This window comes from Salvia hispanica, chromosome 4 (assembly GCF_029641045.1).
Source record: "Salvia hispanica isolate PSC_SH4W2 chromosome 4, Shi_PSC_v1, whole genome shotgun sequence".
In the NCBI taxonomy this organism is placed as follows: Eukaryota; Viridiplantae; Streptophyta; class Magnoliopsida; order Lamiales; family Lamiaceae; genus Salvia; species Salvia hispanica.
The window spans coordinates 48,496,746-48,514,729 of NC_142695.1; the positions used below are offsets into that span (position 1 = coordinate 48,496,746).

A 17,984-nucleotide genomic window follows, 5' to 3' on the forward strand; every position below is an offset into this window, starting at 1 on the left:
ATAATTTCAACTTGATCTCTCCTAAGTTTGAGGATATAATGAACAATCAAACACTAAGAAATATCAGTCGAGTGTTGATGTTTCTTATGATAAGGATAGAAGAAAAGTAGGAGCATATCTATATAATGAACAACCTAATCTACCTAATCATTTACTTTTCAAACCTATATCTCTCTCTCCTCAAGGATATAAATGATTTTAATGTGTTAGTATTGCCAAAGAAATTATATGTTTTTCCAATTTTCAGTCGAATGGTCAACCAACACCACACCAAAAGGGCAAACTTTTTATATGAACTCAGCAGCAATCTTTTTCCCAATCAACAAACGAACAACTTAATTTCCATCTACTACCAACATTGAAGTAGCCCAGGGTTATAATTTATAATCATCTAGCTTATCCAAATACATAATCATCTAATAAGGCCTGTATCGTCTACCACGGTTACTTTCATCACCGCCATCACCTCCTCCCCGCGCATGTGCTCCGCCACCACCTCCACTACTCCTATCGTTTCTGCGTGGTCTCACAGGCTGAGGAATCTGCACACCGGGCTGCTGTCTGCAATATACATAAATTTGTCACGACAATACTCAGGGTTTCTTCATTCTCCTACTTCGTACGCCGTATATAAGGCAACTTACAGGACATAGCCAATTCGACCATCGGGTAAAACCATTGGCACCATCTGCATTCCTGATGGCATTGGTCCCCTTCCATAAATCATAGGCTGCTGCTAGAAAATGTTCCGGTATGTTAGAATACACAATCAAATGAATGAATAGAAACTGAACAAAAAAAAAGAGAACAACAACTACCTGTTGAAAACCAGCAGCTCCGCCATATCCAGTAGCTATAGACGCATAAGGATTTACGGGTATACCGCCATATCCTGGATGAGGAATATAGTTTGGAACTTGAGCGTTGTGGGGATTGGCTGCATCAAACTTCCTCTCAGCCTGAGGTTTTGCAAGGACAACTTCCAACACCTGGCCTGCAAGTATATATAATGATATCATTCTTCGTGCAAATAGTACAACGAGGAAGATGTGCACCCTTACTGAAAATAAAGAGCAAAGGCATGGCGTTCTTGTTCATCACTATCATAAGTCATAACAATCTTTTTTTACCAAGTATGGCATTAATGCACCTAAATATGACTTCAACATACATTTGCATTTCCCAATTAAATGCATGCCTCATAATTGCATCAGTCATCAAGTGCCATCGACTTTACGCATTTATCCAAATGCTAATAGCATATTGCCATTTGTCCTAGACAAGAAAGAAAAATGTGGGAGCTAACCATTTATCTCATATTTTTCTGTTTCCTTGACAGCTTTAAGGGCACTTGATCTTTCTGCATAGTGTATGAAGCCAAAGTCTCTCTTCCCACCAGCTTTAGCAGGTGGCATAACGACTTTGGTCACTTCCCCATGTTGCTGGAAAATTTCCTTTAATTGTTCGGTGGTTGTATTTTCAGGAATGTTCTTAACATAGAGGGCCTTGACCTACATATACACATCATAAAAGAAAAAAAATAACATCAAAACATGCATTGAGTATATGAACATAAGTATACTGCTCATTAAGTATAAAAACATAAGCATTTCATAAGCCCATATACACAAGAACAGAGAAAGAGTAACTACTATTGGACCAGTGGATGACAAGACAGTGGCAGTGTCACAAGTCTATTTTCATATTCAAGTGCTTGCCACGTGGCATGTTGATAAATGTTGCTCTTGCACCAAAATCAGTTTTTTATGAATAAATGTTACTCACATTTCTAGGAATTAGTCTTGCCGTGACAGATAACAACCAAATGTAATGCATACAACTATGCAAGTTACTCATGATTGGCAAAACTAAGAAACCATTTGCCACAAGGATTATTGTAGAAAATAGATAAATGACAGTAGATTATTGAAAGAAAACATTTCTGCTGTTTTTCCAGTAGTTCCAATTCATAACATCTTGTATATTACTCCACAATGAGAAGATACCAGCACAATTAGAAGCATACATCACCAGAATGTTAAAATCCACAATTTCAAAGCATGAGAGTATTCAAACTACTTCCCAGACATGACACCCAAGAATATCAATATGCAGACATTCATGGTAAGGGAGATTTCAGTTATGAAATCATACCTGAGCAGAAGCAGCAGAATGATCAGGTGTAATCTTCGGGTCAGCCCAAGTTACAGTTGGCGTGTTACCATCCAGCTTGAAGCTTGCAGCAGTCATCTTTTGCCTGGAATAATCAGCACAAGCATTGTTGTAATATTCCACAAAGGCAAAACCTCGATTACGACCAGGGTTCTGAGGATCCTGTAGTAATAAAGTGAATAAGGTCAAAACCGATGTACTACTTTGCTGAGAGACAGCTGAACTCATTAGTAATAAAATAGCCACTAAGCCACATATACCTTTATTAGCTCAATGGTTTCAGCACCAGGACCTGTCGATTCAATTAATTTTTTGAAATCATCTTCACTCCATCCCTTGGGTACATTGCCTATGAACAACCTGTATTTAGTTTCGGAAAATGAGCATCGCAGCGTCCTACCCTGAAGTGAAGAAAGGGTCGATAACAAAGAAATTTATTTTTGTCACAAACAGACAGAATAACAGAAATAGGAAATAGTTAGCACAAGAAAGGCTAAGTGGCTAACATTGTTCCACTAGAAAAGGAAAACAAAAGGAATATTTTCTCAATTACCTTGAATTCCTTGCTATGCAATTCTTCAATTGCCTTTTGTGCCTCATCTTTTGTTCTGAAGGCTACAAAAGCAAAGCCCTTGCTTTCACCAGTATCCCTATTCTTCATTACCCTTATCTGCAAAATAATGAAGCTATGAATAATAAAGAGAAACAGTATGTGCATAAAGATATCTGTTTGGCACAAACAATTTGCAGGTAAAATTTTCCGCCTTATATCCACTAACCTCAACAATTTCACCAAGGGGTTCGCAGAGTTCCCTCAAGTCTTCCCCTGAAACATCTCGAGAAAGTCCTCCAATGAAAACTTCAGAGCCATGAGGTGGGAGATCAAGAAGTTCAGCATGTTTCTCTTTCTCATCTTCACTAATAGATGCTGAGTTCTCTTTATCTTCCATATCCCCAATGCTAATATCATTTTTATCTGTTCCAGGAGATTGCCCTTTCCCACCATCCTCACTTCTAGTATCCTCCTGAGGTTCTTCATCATTTTCTTCACCTTCTCCAGCTCCTTCATCTTCCATGGGTTCTTCATCCTCTTCTTCAGTGTAGTTATCATCATCAAAATCCACACGGTCATCCACTTCAGTATTCTCTGCCATGATTCTCCTAGGTTTCAAGTGTTGTCACACACAATAAACACAATTTGGAGGCCCGGAATCCACCAATCGAATCTGCATGCTTACATTGTTATTATGGCAGAAGGGAAAAGAGAAAACCATCTGCAGATTGACATGGGCTGGCAGGCACTTAACTATGACGAATTTGAAAAACATCATTTCGGGTTCTTTAAAATGTGATATGCTAGGAAGCAGGTCATTTCATGTTTGTGAGTAGTAGTATATGGTAAGTTTTAGGTAACGCGAAGTCATGGGTGTCTAACCATCTATTCAGAGTCCATTGGGTACACATGAAAGTTCTGCTGCCACTAGCCAGATTTCGGAATGTGGGGGGAAAAATGAATGATTCACAGTCAACAATGTGTTTCGTTATTGTTTCAGTTTAGGGATTATTCTCGGAATAGAACCAACACCAGAAACTGGAAATCCATTGGGCTAATTTCCTTTTCAATAACAAGGGGAATGGACTTAAAATCAAGAGCAAACACTCCCACACTAGCTTAAGCCAATAAGGAAACCAAAGATATGTGTTTGCCCCATCCTATATATATGTATTTTTTGTACGCTATGTTATGTATTGATACACTAAGCCAAAAATGCCTTCTTCTTCTTCCCCAGCAAAAAGAAATCGCCTCCCCCCCCCCCCAAAAAAAAAAACCCAAATAATTTAGGTATATCACATAGGCCCTCATTAAATTGAAAATAAAGAGGTCTCAAATCAAAACGCCGACAGCCAGCTCCAAACAGCAAAGAATTTGAACCCAACAAGAATCAAAAGCAAGCGGGTTTCAAGAGGGGGATGCATATGTAAATATAAGAGTCAGCGAATCAAGGGATGGATGTATGTATGTGTATGTGTATGTGTATGTGTTTATGTTTGTGTATGTATGTGAGAGTAAACAAGTATTGGAAGAAAGCAGGAGGAGATTTGAGCAAGACTTTGCATACCAAAAAAAATCCTTTTGATTTCATTTCCCTTTACCTTTTCTCTCTCTGTGGAGTGAGATCTATCCGATCAAATTGCGAGAGAGATGCCGTCTTCCCTCTTTTATATGCTTCTGACCTAATTTATTGTAATTTCCCTTCTTATCGAGGGATACCTTTGTCTTTTCAATTCTATCTGTTTTAACCGTTTATTTTTCACTTTTTCTATATTCAATAAAAATCATACCGGAAGTGGAAGACGATGACGATGACGATGTTGTTGTTTACTAGAAACTCACAGAAAGTAGAAATTCAAACAAAGTAACGTACTGGTGATGGAGCATTCAAGCGCAGCCGACGAAGAAGATCGTCACCGCCGCACCCTCGACCAAATTCTCTCTTCAAGTTCAACCATTCGAGATCACGCGCATTCCATTCCTCTGGTTGACTCGCATAGCTATAAACACAACTCAGCTACCAATAGTAGTAGAGCTAACTACGTGGCTAGGGTTTTCCCGCAGCCTCGCGTTCACGCCCCACACTTTCTTCCGAGATCGCTTTCTGAAGAAGGAGCTCAACTTGCTATTGGAAATGCCAATTCGTGATGAGGATGCGAGCTGACAAGGATGCTGAATGAACAACGCTAACTAGTGAACCTCATCATGATTCTAATATTGATGCTCTTTTCACTTAAAAATGACAAAATCATCAATTTATTTTCCAATTAAGTATAATTCGTTATAGTTACTCACTGATTCATAGATTAGACCAGATGATATAAACTAATTATATTGCCTACTAAATGGTGTAAATTACAGATGAATAGATCTCATGTGCTTCAATCAACAAGGCGATATTCTCTTTGCAGGATATGGTGATGCTCATTACACTATTTGGGATGTGCAGAGGCCTCAGCACCTAAGGTTATCACTGAACATAGAGCTCCAGTAGTTCAGATGCTATTATGATACTCAAGTTAATCGTCAATTTAATGTGGTTAGTGGTGACAGCAAAGGTGTGGTCAAGTTGATTCCGTTCTCCGTGGTTCCATGCCTCAATAGGATATCTTAAACAAAATCTATGATAAATAGCAATCATTGACGGGGAGACATTTTGTAGCCAATGTAAGCTTTCCAGAGTTGAATTTGCAGAATCTTTTAGATGAAACTACTAGTAGAGTAGTATGTGCTTCAGGTTGGTAATTTCCTCTGGTATGTGTGAATGAAGTTTGGTAATTTCCAGAAAATGCTCTTGTTGAAGTCAGAGTTGAAAGTGCTAGAAAAGTGGAGTCTTGAAAGTGCAGCTGTTGTCTTGGCGTGGTTGGGAGATCAGGTTTTCTTACTGCATCTATTATCACGTGACATAAAAAATACTATCATTCTCACTTGCCTGAACCCTATTTTGCTTTACAGTAGATAACATTGTTTTAATATGTCCAGATGCTGGCCATCCTCACATCGACATCCCACCTCTGTTTCTGTTTGTATGCAAAAATGGAAATTTGATCCACCAGACTAGCTTTTCTGTCGATAACTTTTGAGGGGATGATTATTTGATTTCTCCTCATATATATTTTACTAACTCTTTTGGGAACCCTCTCACAACCGTATTGTTGCATCTCATTTCTGATCTCATAGAAGGAACAAATTGAAGTACTGCGAAAAGCCAGTGACTGGATTGGTGCCTTAAACATGGCGATGGCCAATTACTCACTCGGTCTTGTAGGTATTCCCAAAAACTTGGATGACTTACAAAGAACTATTATGCCTTTCTTTCGGAGTTACTTCAGGCATATGTTAGTGAAGTACTTAATTATCTTTTGCTTGTTACAACCAAAATACAAATGAGATTAAGGAGCAATACATACGTGTTGGTTGTGTTGCTGTTGAATTTTGGGTGCATATCAGGAGAACTGACATCCTGCTTGAAGCTATCATGAGTAAATTTCATGAGGCTCACCAAAAATTTGATCAGATTTCTTTTTCTTTAAAATTTGGATTCGCGGTTCAGTTTGACAACTTGGATTCAAGTTTGACAAAAATTCAATCCAAAATACAATACTCACCCCCTTATAAAGATTGAACTTGAGTTCAATGTGAATATCAAGGATCGACCTGAATGTCTGGTGGTGGTGATTATTCTCTATAGGATTTCCTCAACAAAAGTATTATCTCATCCTGTTAAGAGAAGACAACCTACGCCATCCAGACACACCAACCAGGATACATAAATTTGCTACTAGAAAACAACTAATGATGCTTATTACTCAGTTTCAAATGAAAAAAGACCAAATAACCTCAATACATCCATTATAATTTGAATTCTTCTCGTTGGAAAAAAAAAAAGAGGACAAAGTAGAAGGAATGATGCGATTGTAAATCAAAAGATCAGCGAGGAACGATAAACAAAAAGTAGGAGGTTACAACTTAAGAGCAGCTATAGCTTCAGGTTTAAAATCAACTCTGAGACCCAATACTCTTCTCACCTCAGCAGGAGTCAGCCTCCAAGTCATGGGCCCTGAGTTTTCTCCCCAGAAATCCAAAATCTCAGACACCTTCTCCAAGTTTAGAATAGTAGCCATCTGCGTTAGCCGCGAAAACTTGTCTCTGACAGTCCTCTGTGTCATACTGGAGAAATGACTTACCAGTGTCCTGGCATCTCTATCAAGCTGAAGACCACCAAGTTGGCTGAATCGTTTTTGCATCATGATCACCTCAAGCCTTTTCACAATGAAGTCAATTACAAGATGCAAAAATGTGTCATAATTTGTGGCTGTCATCAATGGCTGAAGCCATGCCACATTGATCTCAACAGCATGAAGGAGCCTTTGCACCCATGGATCATTTACTTCATTGTCAGCATACTCTGCTTCAGAAAGCTCATAGCTGATAGTTGCCACGCTATCTAAAACTGGTCGAATTCGAGGAGTCACAGTGGCCACAAGCTGCTCCATTCCAAAATTCAAAGCCTTCTTAAAGCTATTGCTCATTTCTATAAGTTCAGATAAGCAAGATTTTACTCTCTCTCTATCACCTGGTGCGGGGAATACCTAAAGTGACAAACAGGATTTAGTCCGAATTATGAACTAATATAAAGAGTAAGCGAGAAGAAAGCATAAGATAGTCGAGAAAACATCATCCAGCAAGATTGTTGCATTCCAATAGTTAACATCTAGGTTTTGGAAAAAATATCAGGTGGCATTCTTGTAAGAGCATCAATACCATAGAAACTTTAGAAAATTCAAAACTAATCATAGAAATCATACTATATATTTATACTAAACTACTAATTACCAACAACCAATATTTTCCAAGTGAAATAAAGGTTGTGCTTTATAAGATACAAGGTCAACATGGTTATTGAAGATCTGTACGAAAAGCAACATAAACATTGACTACTTGCATCATCTATTTACCAAAAACATGAAGATATTATCATGTTCCTATCATTACCACAACATATAACAAGTTGACCATCAATTAAAGCATTAAGATCGTATTTAGGCAAGTAGAAAATCTCATAGATGCTTAAATAAGATTGAACACAGTAGCATCAAGGTATAGAGTTACATCATCTCCAATTGACTTCAATTCAAGCTAAACACTTAGAATACAAAACCAAGTTCGTACCATCACACAAATTATAATATTAGTGGCAGAGGAAGAAAGCAGAAATGCCACTACTTTAACACATACCTCTAGACATTGCTCTTCAATCTCATGGCGAAGTTTCAAAGCATACTCACTACTGACATCCAAGTTGTTCAAGGTTGTTGCAATCTCTGTTCCAGTCTTCTGCACTCCAACACCACCCAAAAACAGCTTCGCTCCAAGATTAGGCTCCCTCATCTTTTGCTGCAAAGCTTCACTGTATTCATTCCCCAATAAACTCACAGCACTACTGAGCACTGCAATAACTGAGCTTATATTGGAGGTGGAAATTGCCCTACGGCAGCAACTCTGCAGCACATAAAACACATCATCCACCATCGATGTGGTGAGACTGTCAGGCACGGGCTCATCTATCTGGATGGCTTTCCTCACATTCTCCACCATAAAGAACCCCTCCAAAATGACGTAATAGCCGGTAGTGTCCTGAGAAACTTTGCTGAAATTCCCACTCCTAAAAGCCTTGGTGGCTTGGGGCCCTAATTCCGGATCCACCGAGGTCAAGCTCCTTATTTTAGAAACCATATACTCGGTGTAATCCTCTCCCAACTGTGTTAAGGAGAGTATCTCCTCTAGGTATAGCTCAATTTCTCTAGGGTCAGGGCCCTCCGCATGAACAGACAGCAAATTACTCTTGTATGAATTAATCTCAGAGGTCAATTTTGCCAATTTCCGATAATCCATGAATTTTTTCAAGATATTAGAACCCCTTGAATCACATTCTTCTTGAAGCTCGCAAATGGCATAAACAATACCATCCTCGCCACATAAATTCCTCAAAATGTCATCATTTTCCTCAATAGCCAACACAATGTCTTTGAATAAATTTGTCAAACACGGCACGAAACTCACCTGAGTGTTGCTATTCGATTGCTCAATCTGTTCCAATAACTGCTCGAATTCCTCCTTGGATCTGGAAGAAATGACCTTCTTAAGATAACTTACATAGACCTGTAATCCTTCCTCTTCAAGGGCAAGAGGCTTGAATAGCTTGATGAAGCGGAGGATGGTAGGGTGATCGCGCTGATCCACCGCGGCGGAGAGCCTCTTCTTCACAATGCCTTCCAATTGCTTCTTGTAGGAAAGCAGCTGCTGGCGCTGATCCGCGGCGGAGGAGTCCTTGAATTTGGAATCAATCTGGAGGAATGTCTGAATGTAAGAGGCGCCGGATTCGAAATCCTCGGCGAGGAGAGATTTGTGGACGCCGTCGAGGCAATTGGAGCGATCGACGATGGCGTCGATGCGGAGGAGCGTGTCCTGAACGCGCGATTGGGCGAGATCGAGGTGGCGGACCTTGGCGGAGACCTGATCGGCGAGGGAGGAGGTGGAGGAGATGTTGGAGAGCATGTAGGAGGAGTCGCCCTTGACGATCTCCAAAACGTCGGCGGATTTGTGGAGGTTGGAGAGCTGGCGATCCAAATCGGATCGCTGGGAGAGTAAGCTCTCGAGCTCCAGATCTAGGCCGCGCTGGTAGGCGATGCATTCATGGAGGAAACGAGTCATGGCGCCGACATCGGTGAGTTTGCGGACGTGATCCAGCGCCTCCGCCGTCCCAAATTGCAGAGACGAGGAGGAATTTGCCGTCGCGACGTCGCCGTCTGCTTCGCTTCGCGGTGACATCGCCATTAGAGCTCAATTTGCTCCTTACTCCAAAACCCCCTAAATCTAATCAATAATTTTCAATATTGGTTTTCAATTTCCTCCTCAGTCCAAACCCATTTCTACTAGATTTTGTGTGAGATTGATATACAAACATAGGTAATAAGAGTGTTTTTCGTTTCTAAGAAATTCTATCGGATTAAAAAAATTATTTTGTCTTATTTTTATTTTGCATTTTAACAAAAATATCTAATTTTATAATCCTTGCAAAGCCTTCCAATTTTATCTTAATCGAACATTAAAAGCTAAAATTGGACCAAAATGCCCCATATTAATTGCTAGCCTCCTACAAATTTTGGGGGCAATTTGGTCTAACACATTTTTAATGAAACATTTTAACCTTAAATTGAAGTTTTTGATATCTTTGTGTAAGTATTATACTCTCTCCGTTTTTCGAAAATAAAATTTTTTATTTGTAGAAACTTTCTTTGAATATTTCTTTCTTTCTAATAAGGTGAGACTCATTTTCTACTAAAACATTTTTCTTTCTGTCTTTTTTACTTAATCAAGTCTGTATTAAAACTTGTGTCATTTTAAAAATGTATATTATTAGAAGACGAGGAAATAATTGATATAGCAAAATGAGTATTTACATGGTGGTATTTACTTTGTTAGAAATGAATCAAGATATATTATTACATTCCAAATTTTTGAGAAAAATAAACTCATACAGACAATGGTAATCGAAAAACTATTTATATTATTATCATTTGCAAGGATAGGTGACTCGTCGAAGATCTTTTAAAATTTCAAATTTTCGGTAATTTAAAATGAGGTCTAAGTTTCAAAAGCAAAAAAATCTTGATTAGAAAACAATTCTATACTAGGTAGTAAATTTTAACTAGCAAACTACTCTCAAGCCTTTAGAGCATTCCCAATGGAGGTGGCGAATTCTCGGCGATAAATCGCCGGTTATCGCCGAATTATCGCCGGCCATTGTGGCGAAGTCGGCGATAATTCGGCGATAATGTTGCCGTTGCTTCGCCGAGTGGCGTTCTAACGCCGGATTATCGCCGAGCGATCGCCGGCCACTGTGGCGACGCTCGGCGATAATCGGCGATAATTAAAATTTTTTTTTTTTTTTTTTGAACCCAACGGCTATTTTACATTCCACCCCTATAAATATTTCCTCCACTTCCTCCATTCATCACCCACAATCTTCATTCTCTCCATTTTCAATCTCTTCTCCCAATCTTCAATTTTCATCAAAATTATGAGCTTTTGGAAGAAAAGTTCCCGATCGGGTAAGGATAAGGGTAAGGGGAAAGAGTCGAGTTCACAAATTCCCAACACGGATGAAGCAAACGAGCAGTGGATGCAGTCGTTGTTGGCGATGGGTTCTCCTCCCGGCCAACTTCCATACGGGGGTCCGTCTCCTTTGCAGACTCCTCCGGCGCGGAGACTTTCTCCGTACTTCAACTCTGCCGGCAGAATGCCCTTTCCAGCCGACGATGTGTATCGGCCCCAGTTCGACACCCCCGGATCAACCCCAGGCGACCAAGAATCTCAGGCCGCGACACTGAGCGCGGAGGACTTCGAGGTGGAAGAAACGCCCACCGAGCCGCCTTCTAGGAGCGGGAGGGGGAAGGCGCCGGCGTCGTCGGCTGCGACTGATACGGGTTCCGATGAGAGGCCGAAGCGGGTAAGGACTACTTACACTCTGCAAGAGTCCGAGCTGATAGCCGACTGCTGGGCGGACACGTCACAGGACGCGGAGCGCAGCAACTACCAGACTGAGATCATATTCTGGGAGCGGATTGCCGCGAAGTACAGGAGCCACAAGACTGCCTCAATGAAGGACCATGGCAGCGAGGCGATCCGTCGGCATTGGGAGCGCCTCATGAGGGACTGCGGGCACTTCAACGGTATTTATTCTAACTTGATGACTCACATGACGAGTGGCCAGAACGAGCACATGGTCCGAGATGAGGCCATCCGGATGTATAGTAGCCAGTACTTGTCGACGAAGGGCTTCAAGTATTGGAACATCTACGATAAGCTGAAGGATCTCCCCAAATTCCGGACGGGAATGCACGACGCGCTGCACGGGAAATCGGTGCGCTCGCGACTTAGCGTTTCGGAGAGCGAGGGGAGCGCGGCCCACATCGACTTGAGTGGGGATGGTCCGCACGAGCGCCCGGAGGGAGTGAAGAAGGCGAAGGGGAGGCGGAAGGGGAAGGGCGCAACGTCGGAAGTCGCGTCGGAATCCGTCATCGACTTAGAAAAAGCCACTTATTCGAGCAATGTCGCCAATCTGACCCAGATGTACACGCTGTACTTCACCGGCGGCGGGACCCCTGAAGAAAAGGCGGCCCTCTGGAAATGCATCCAACACCTGCAGAGTACGCTGGGGCTCGATCCCGACGCCCCTCCGGCCCCTCCGTCTTAGATTTTTTTTTTTTAAATCTTTGTTTATTTGCGTTTTTTATTTGTAGTTTTTTTTTTCTCGTTGTATTATATTTTCCAATGATTAATACAACGATGAATTGTTCATTATTAGTCTATTTATTAAATACATTTGTAGGGAAAATTAAATAATATAAAAAATAATGATGTAAAAATGAAATGTTGAGTTAGGGAGAAATAAGGGAGAAATAAGGGAGAAACCAATGTAGCACTTGGCTAAAAACTGGGGATAAATTTTGGTGCTGATGTGGCGCTGATGTGGCAGGAGTTAGGGAGAAATAAGGGAGTTTTTAGGGAACTCCATTGGGAGTGCTCTTAGTCCCATAAAAATTGTCTCATTTTTTCATTTTCGTTCATCCCACAAAATTTGTCCTATTTTATATTTTATTATTTTTTTTAGTGGATCACTAATTTCACTAACTCATTCCTAATCACATTTCATTATAAAATTAATATACAGAAGTAGGATAACTTTTTCAACTCACTTTTCATTGCATTTCTTAAAACCCGTGCCCGATCAAAGTGAGACAATCTTTGTAGGATGGAGGGAGTAATCCTTAGTGATCACGGAATAGCAAAATGCTTGGTCTATAAAAGAATCAAGACACAATGTTGGCAATTGAAACTAGAAAAATAACATATAACTGTCCTACATCAGTGTCAAAAGAAAACTAAAACTAGTATATAAACCCCATGGGCCACTCCTCCTATTACCAATTGGTTTTAGGATGGAACCCATGAATTTCTATCATGTAGTAGGTGTTGCAAATTGAAACTAGAAAAATAACATATAACTGTCCCAAATCGGTGTCAAAAGAAAACTGAAACTATGAACTACTCTTCCTATCATCAATTGGTTTTAGGATGGAACTCACGAATTTTTATCACACAACCAATGGATTGAAGCACTTCATCCTAACACCAATTGGTTTTAGCATGGAACCCACAAATTTCTATCACACAACCAATGGATTGGAGCACTTGGTCATGAAGCTGCGGTGTTCTTGAGGTCATGGTTCAAAGAGTTTAGACCCCGTTATTTGCTAAGATACTTTCGGCGCTAATCCGCAAATTCGATTGGACATTATTAATTCAATTTCGCCAAGGTAGATTTGGAACCCTATAGTTGACGAAAAAAAAATCAAGACACATTTTTCTATGTTTAATCAAGACATTTTTTTTTTCGATGTTCATATTTTTGATGCACAATACTCGTCACTTTGGTTAAAAACCATTGATTCTGATATTTGTATAGGGACCTGATAAACTTTATCGAGAACAACACATAAAATGGCTATCCTTGTGCCACCTATCAAGCCAACATTATCCATAAGATTGGCCATATTTCTTTTTTGAAAGAGAGATAAGAAAAAACAAAAAGGCAACAGAGAAGAGAGCAGCAGCTGGATTTGTATCATAGAAGAAATGGCCTCAACAACAACATGCACCCCTCTCTCTCTCTCTTCTTCATCCAAGGCTCCTCGTCTTCAGCCACCACCTTCCGGCGCCGGCGTCACCATTCCAACTCCTCCTCCTCTGCCTCACCTCGCCAAGACTACTACGTCCAATTGTCAGTATTCTTATCATATTTTATCTTACTATATCTCATTTTTTTTAATCAAAATTATTTATAAATTGGTACAACAGCTAGGAACATTGGCCGGAATGTGGCGGCCATGGCTACCGGAGAGGTGTCCGCGTCTGAAGTGGTTAACGTTGCTACCATTGAGACCCCTGAAATAGTTACAAAAATTCAACAAGCAGTAACAACTTCATCTCCATATTTAATTATTTATGCATATCTTTATTTGATTAATTACATACTATAGTACTCCTACTCAGTGTAGTATGACGTCATACTTGCAGTGGGAGAAAGTTGAAGACAAGTACGCCGTTACTTCTTTGGCGGTGGCCGGAGGAGTTGGACTCGTTGCCTGTGCCGGAGCCATCTCCGTAAGCTGCTTAACTCTCTGTTTTTTAAAAATATCAACCTCTCAAACCGCTCAAATTTTTAATGCACCAGATTTTAAATTAAAAATGATTGAAATATTATGATGAGTGGAGAATGAATTTCGTCCATTAGAATGAAATATGTTTTCTAAAATAGAAAATATATAGTACTAGAATATACTCCATCCGTTTCTTAAATTTTATCACATAGTTTTATTATTAAATGTGAGTTAGCATGACTTAATTGAATATAGAGTTCATTATAAAAAATGATAAAAAGTGAAATGTGACAAATTTTATAGGACGAACGGAAATTGAATATAGAGTTCATTATAAAAAATGATAAAAAGTGAAATGTGACAAATTTTATAGGACGGACGGAAATGGAAAAATGTAACAAAATTTAAGGGATGTCTGAGGAATAATTCACATTTTACTATTTATTTACTTTTTTCTAGAGATGAAACTATATTATAGTCGCAAGACATAAGTAATTTGCAATCATATATATATGATGGAACTAGTAGACATTTTTCACTTTAATATTTGATGTGAAGTTGACAATTTGGTGTTATTTTTACATTTACATTAATTTGTTGGCATAAAGGCATATTACAGTCCAAAGTGACTAGGAGTACTATCTAAATCTATATGAATAAAATTTCATTTTGCCATATAAGAAAAACTACTATTCCATGGACACTCTAAAATCGCACTAACATATAAATAAAAATATGAAAATACTAGTCATTTTTTACTTCAATACTTCTACAGGAAAATTTTGTACTCTAACATTTAAATTTCGGTTATATTTTTATAGTACTGTAACACGTTTATAATGGAAATTTTAAATTTGTGGATAATGTATAGGATAACACATGAAAACTTTTACACAGCTGCACAAAATTTTCATAAAAAAGCATGATATATATATATATATAGCGCGCGCAGTGACTATTATTTTCATATTTTTATCTATGTCGAAAGAATTTCCTTTTTTCAATTACAAGGAAGTCTAGAATGTTCCATTAACTCTATTTTCTAAAGTGATATTGAATGTTTTCCCTCTGTTGATTTGCAAGGCTATTGACAGGCTTCCATTTGTACCTGGACTTCTCGAGCTCGTAGGAATTGGATATACTGGCGTAAGTTCTTTTTATCTACATATAGTATTTAATTATATTATACTTTATAAATTAATCTATTGATACATCCATGGTGCAGTATTTTGCATATAAAAATCTGGCCTCGAAACCAAGCAGGTCTTATTTCTTCCCATATCCTAATTTGGATTATTATATTAGTGGAAAATGCTTTTTGACTGACTGTAAAATTAAATTTTTAAATTTTCAGGGACGCTCTGATTCAGAAAATAAAAAATACATACAATGATATAATAGGGAGCAGCTGAGACCAAAATAGTGCAGCTATTCAGTGTACATTTTATATTACTCGTCTGTATAATTGTTTTTTCTTCTTCTAATTTTAATAAGAAAGGGAACATTGTTATTTTGATCATAAACAAACTTTTGATCAATTCATAACTTTTAAAAGTGGCGAATGTGTTTATATATAACTTTTGTACATTTTGCAAGTGTCCCGTATGATTCAAACTATGATGAAATTTGTTGTGGAGAATGAAATTTGTTGCGACATTGGAAGGTGTATATAATTACTATCCAACCCCAATCAGTTTGAGGTCTTTTGGGAGTGATCCAAAAATAAATCTGTACGGGCTTGATCCAAAGCGGACAATATCAAACTTCTGTTACAGTCGACAATCCGAACAAGTGGTATCAGAGCCGGGTTGACTGCGTCTGTTTTGTCGACAATCCAAACACTGTTTTATTGAATCCGGACTATCTTGATTGTTACTAGAATTGCGTGATTCCTCTCATAGGGATATTAACTATGACTATGTGACCTTGAACCTTGTTTATGGGTTTCAAGTCATTTTCCAGCAGATTGCTTGTTCTAATCATATATACATGTTCAATTTGCAGACTTGAAATGTCCATGTTCTTCATTGTGGATCCGTGTAACACTTGTAGTGATATAGAGCATAATAAGTCAGGCTCTTTACGTTTAACATTTCTATCTCTTTGTCCTCTTTTCTTATTTTGTGCATTTTAATTGATTTTCTACTGGTTTGCTTTTCAACAAGAGTGGAGCTTAATTAGATGATGATTTTACCGGCGTTTTCAATTCCGTTAAAGAGGAATCTACCGGTCCGGTCACTATTCTCACGCACGCAACGCGAGGCCTTCTATCCACAATGCAGCGACAAGACGTTCTCGACAGATCAGTGATTTACAAGATTCCTCATTTTCTTGTTGGTTGTGCTGTATGCAGCGGCGTATACACGCTTGAACAAGGGGGTACAACTGTACCCCCAAAATTTTGTGTATTAATACATTATTTAGTTCTATATCCACAAACTCCATCGGTGGCCCAGTGGTAAGTCGGGTCTTCCTTCAAGCCAGAGGCCCAAGATACCCCTTGAGCACATATCCTAGTCTTAAATTTTACTTAAACTTATATTCTCTTCTCCAAAGTAACTTTGTTTTAATCTATATCACCTCTAATTCAATTTTGTTTTGTTCTCATTTCATATTTAAGTTTCATTAAGTATTTTATTTTTAACAAATACATTTATTAGTTTAACCACTAACTTGCTCTTTTATAAGTTAATTTTGTATTCTTTCATATTCAATTTTCATTAACTATTTTTTAATAGATACTATGGCTAATATAAAGTATATATTTTTGTCGTTTAAAAAAAATCTCCATATTTATTAAACTAACCTCCTCTTTATATTCATAGCTATATTATATATTGCTAATTAACAAAACATGGATATTTGTATTTCAAATGTATAATATTATGTGATACTATAAAATAATTTATTTTTATTTAAAATGAAGTTTTTTGAAATAAAAAAATAACGATAAAGATTTTATTTAAAAAAATAAAATAATTGAAAAAGCATACCAACGAAAACATAAAAAATTAGAAACATTTTGAAATTTTAAGTCGTAATTATTTTTTGCACCCCCATATTGAAAATTCTGGATACGCCACTGGTTGTATGTTGTTTCCAAACTCATCGGAGGCTAGGATGGCGGGACAAAAAGAGATCATGCCGCCGCCTATTATACATGTCCTCCGAAGGGGCAGACGCATAAATGATCACTTGTAATGACTATTTTATTAAAAAAATTATTTAAATTATATTCACGTATAATTTAGCTCATAACGGCTTTTGTACAAAAATTCACATAAAATTGGTATAAATTAAAAAAAATTACAAAGAAAAAATATAAAAAAATCATGTTTATTAAGGGCTTATTAAGCCCCTAGTCATTTGCACGTGTGCCCGCCCATGTGTCCGAGATAGTACGAATGTTGTTCTAGCTCATCCAAAATGTGGTTCCTGGCTTGAATGTTCCAATACAACTACTTACGCATGCTAAACTTGAACTTGTCATTTATAGTACTTCCTCCGTTCCATAAAAGTTGAATCGTATTTGAAAGGCTTTTTTTGTTTTGTCTCTGCGTGTTCAAATAGGAAATAGCAGGTTCCCTAGATCCAGCAAGTCCACCATATCACTCGGTCTAGGAACTCGTGGGTCGCGAGGAATCCCGGTCGTCGGACACACAAAGCACTTTTCCTTTCAAAAACCCTCAACCACTTTACTAAACCTAGTATAGGGAAGTAGGGATCGATCACACAGAGAAGGATGCGTAATACTCATGTTCAAGGATTTGGGAGTGTTTTTGGTGTTGGCTGCTGCCACGCATTTTCTTGGGTTGAGGAAAATCAAAATTAACTTGACTTGGAAACCTTTAAAAATTCTTAAACTAACAGCTAGATCTAGGAAATAAACCTACTGTGGGGACCATGTCTAAAAAAAAGCAAGGTACGACTGAAAAGTTGGCAGAATAACTAACTCTCGTACTAACTGACAGTGACATCGTCTTCTACAACCAAATTTGCGTAAAACTTCTTAAGAAAAACAGCATGAGCAAAAT

The 17,984-nt window shown here is 38.4% G+C and overlaps 3 protein-coding genes and 1 long non-coding RNA gene across 9 annotated transcripts; 2 read left to right on the forward strand and 2 right to left on the reverse strand.

Moving 5' to 3' along the window:
• Nucleotides 1–252: 252 nt before the first annotated feature.
• On the reverse strand, nt 253–4,416 carry LOC125193555 (heterogeneous nuclear ribonucleoprotein Q-like). 4 transcript variants are annotated; one of them, XM_048091376.2, is made up of 9 exons: nt 4,327–4,416; nt 2,952–3,398; nt 2,726–2,842; nt 2,433–2,573; nt 2,155–2,334; nt 1,307–1,511; nt 819–994; nt 645–736; nt 253–561 (listed from the first exon to the last, which is right to left on the reverse strand). In XM_048091376.2, exons 2-9 carry the CDS (start codon nt 3,324–3,326, stop codon nt 417–419), a joined length of 1,431 nt encoding a protein of 476 aa, XP_047947333.1. In that variant the 5' UTR covers nt 3,327–3,398; nt 4,327–4,416; the 3' UTR covers nt 253–416. The 4 variants fall into 4 exon arrangements, with proteins under 4 accessions (XP_047947333.1, XP_047947334.1, XP_047947336.1 ...); XM_048091377.2 differs by having other exon boundaries at nt 4,293–4,368; XM_048091379.2 differs by lacking the exon at nt 4,327–4,416 and having other exon boundaries at nt 645–730; nt 2,952–3,964.
• A 136-nt stretch (nt 4,417–4,552) lies between these two features.
• LOC125192431 (uncharacterized) lies at nt 4,553–6,085 on the forward strand. 2 transcript variants are annotated; one of them, XR_007171397.2, is made up of 4 exons: nt 4,553–5,191; nt 5,270–5,392; nt 5,511–5,600; nt 5,708–6,085. It is a non-coding gene; the product is annotated as an uncharacterized LOC125192431 (long non-coding RNA). The 2 variants fall into 2 exon arrangements; XR_016137716.1 differs by having other exon boundaries at nt 5,279–5,392.
• A 460-nt stretch (nt 6,086–6,545) lies between these two features.
• LOC125195878 (conserved oligomeric Golgi complex subunit 4) lies at nt 6,546–9,719 on the reverse strand. The gene is made up of 2 exons (XM_048094149.2): nt 7,964–9,719; nt 6,546–7,317 (listed from the first exon to the last, which is right to left on the reverse strand). The coding sequence occupies exons 1-2, from the start codon at nt 9,560–9,562 to the stop codon at nt 6,688–6,690; spliced, it is 2,229 nt and encodes a 742-aa protein (XP_047950106.1). The 5' UTR covers nt 9,563–9,719; the 3' UTR covers nt 6,546–6,687.
• Nucleotides 9,720–13,343: 3,624 nt separating this feature from the next.
• On the forward strand, nt 13,344–15,504 carry LOC125192055 (protein CURVATURE THYLAKOID 1B, chloroplastic-like). Of its 2 annotated transcripts, none has more exons than XM_048089507.2 (6): nt 13,344–13,571; nt 13,649–13,764; nt 13,844–13,954; nt 15,034–15,096; nt 15,176–15,213; nt 15,305–15,504. In XM_048089507.2, the coding sequence occupies exons 1-6, from the start codon at nt 13,427–13,429 to the stop codon at nt 15,360–15,362; spliced, it is 531 nt and encodes a 176-aa protein (XP_047945464.1). In that variant the 5' UTR covers nt 13,344–13,426; the 3' UTR covers nt 15,363–15,504. The 2 variants fall into 2 exon arrangements, with proteins under 2 accessions (XP_047945464.1, XP_047945465.1); XM_048089508.2 differs by having other exon boundaries at nt 13,351–13,571; nt 13,868–13,954.
• Nucleotides 15,505–17,984: the final 2,480 nt, after the last annotated feature.

Bases quoted from the DNA above. Each gene is read 5' to 3' on its own strand.
- LOC125192055 (XM_048089507.2), top strand. From the start codon at position 13,427: ATGGCCTCAACAACAACATGCACCCCTCTCTCTCTCTCTTCTTCATCC. The intron at 15,097-15,175 runs GTAAGTTCTTTT...TCCATGGTGCAG, and splicing joins TAGGAATTGGATATACTGGC to TATTTTGCATATAAAAATCT. The intron at 15,214-15,304 runs GTCTTATTTCTT...TTAAATTTTCAG, and splicing joins CTGGCCTCGAAACCAAGCAG to GGACGCTCTGATTCAGAAAA.
- LOC125195878 (XM_048094149.2), bottom strand. From the start codon at position 9,562: ATGGCGATGTCACCGCGAAGCGAAGCAGACGGCGACGTCGCGACGGCA. The intron at 7,318-7,963 runs GTATGTGTTAAA...TTGTCACTTTAG, and splicing joins TTGAAGAGCAATGTCTAGAG to GTATTCCCCGCACCAGGTGA.
- LOC125193555 (XM_048091376.2), bottom strand. From the start codon at position 3,326: ATGGCAGAGAATACTGAAGTGGATGACCGTGTGGATTTTGATGATGAT. The intron at 2,843-2,951 runs GTTAGTGGATAT...ATTATTTTGCAG, and splicing joins CCCTTGGTGAAATTGTTGAG to ATAAGGGTAATGAAGAATAG. The intron at 562-644 runs GTAAGTTGCCTT...TGTATATTGCAG, and splicing joins GGTCGAATTGGCTATGTCCT to ACAGCAGCCCGGTGTGCAGA.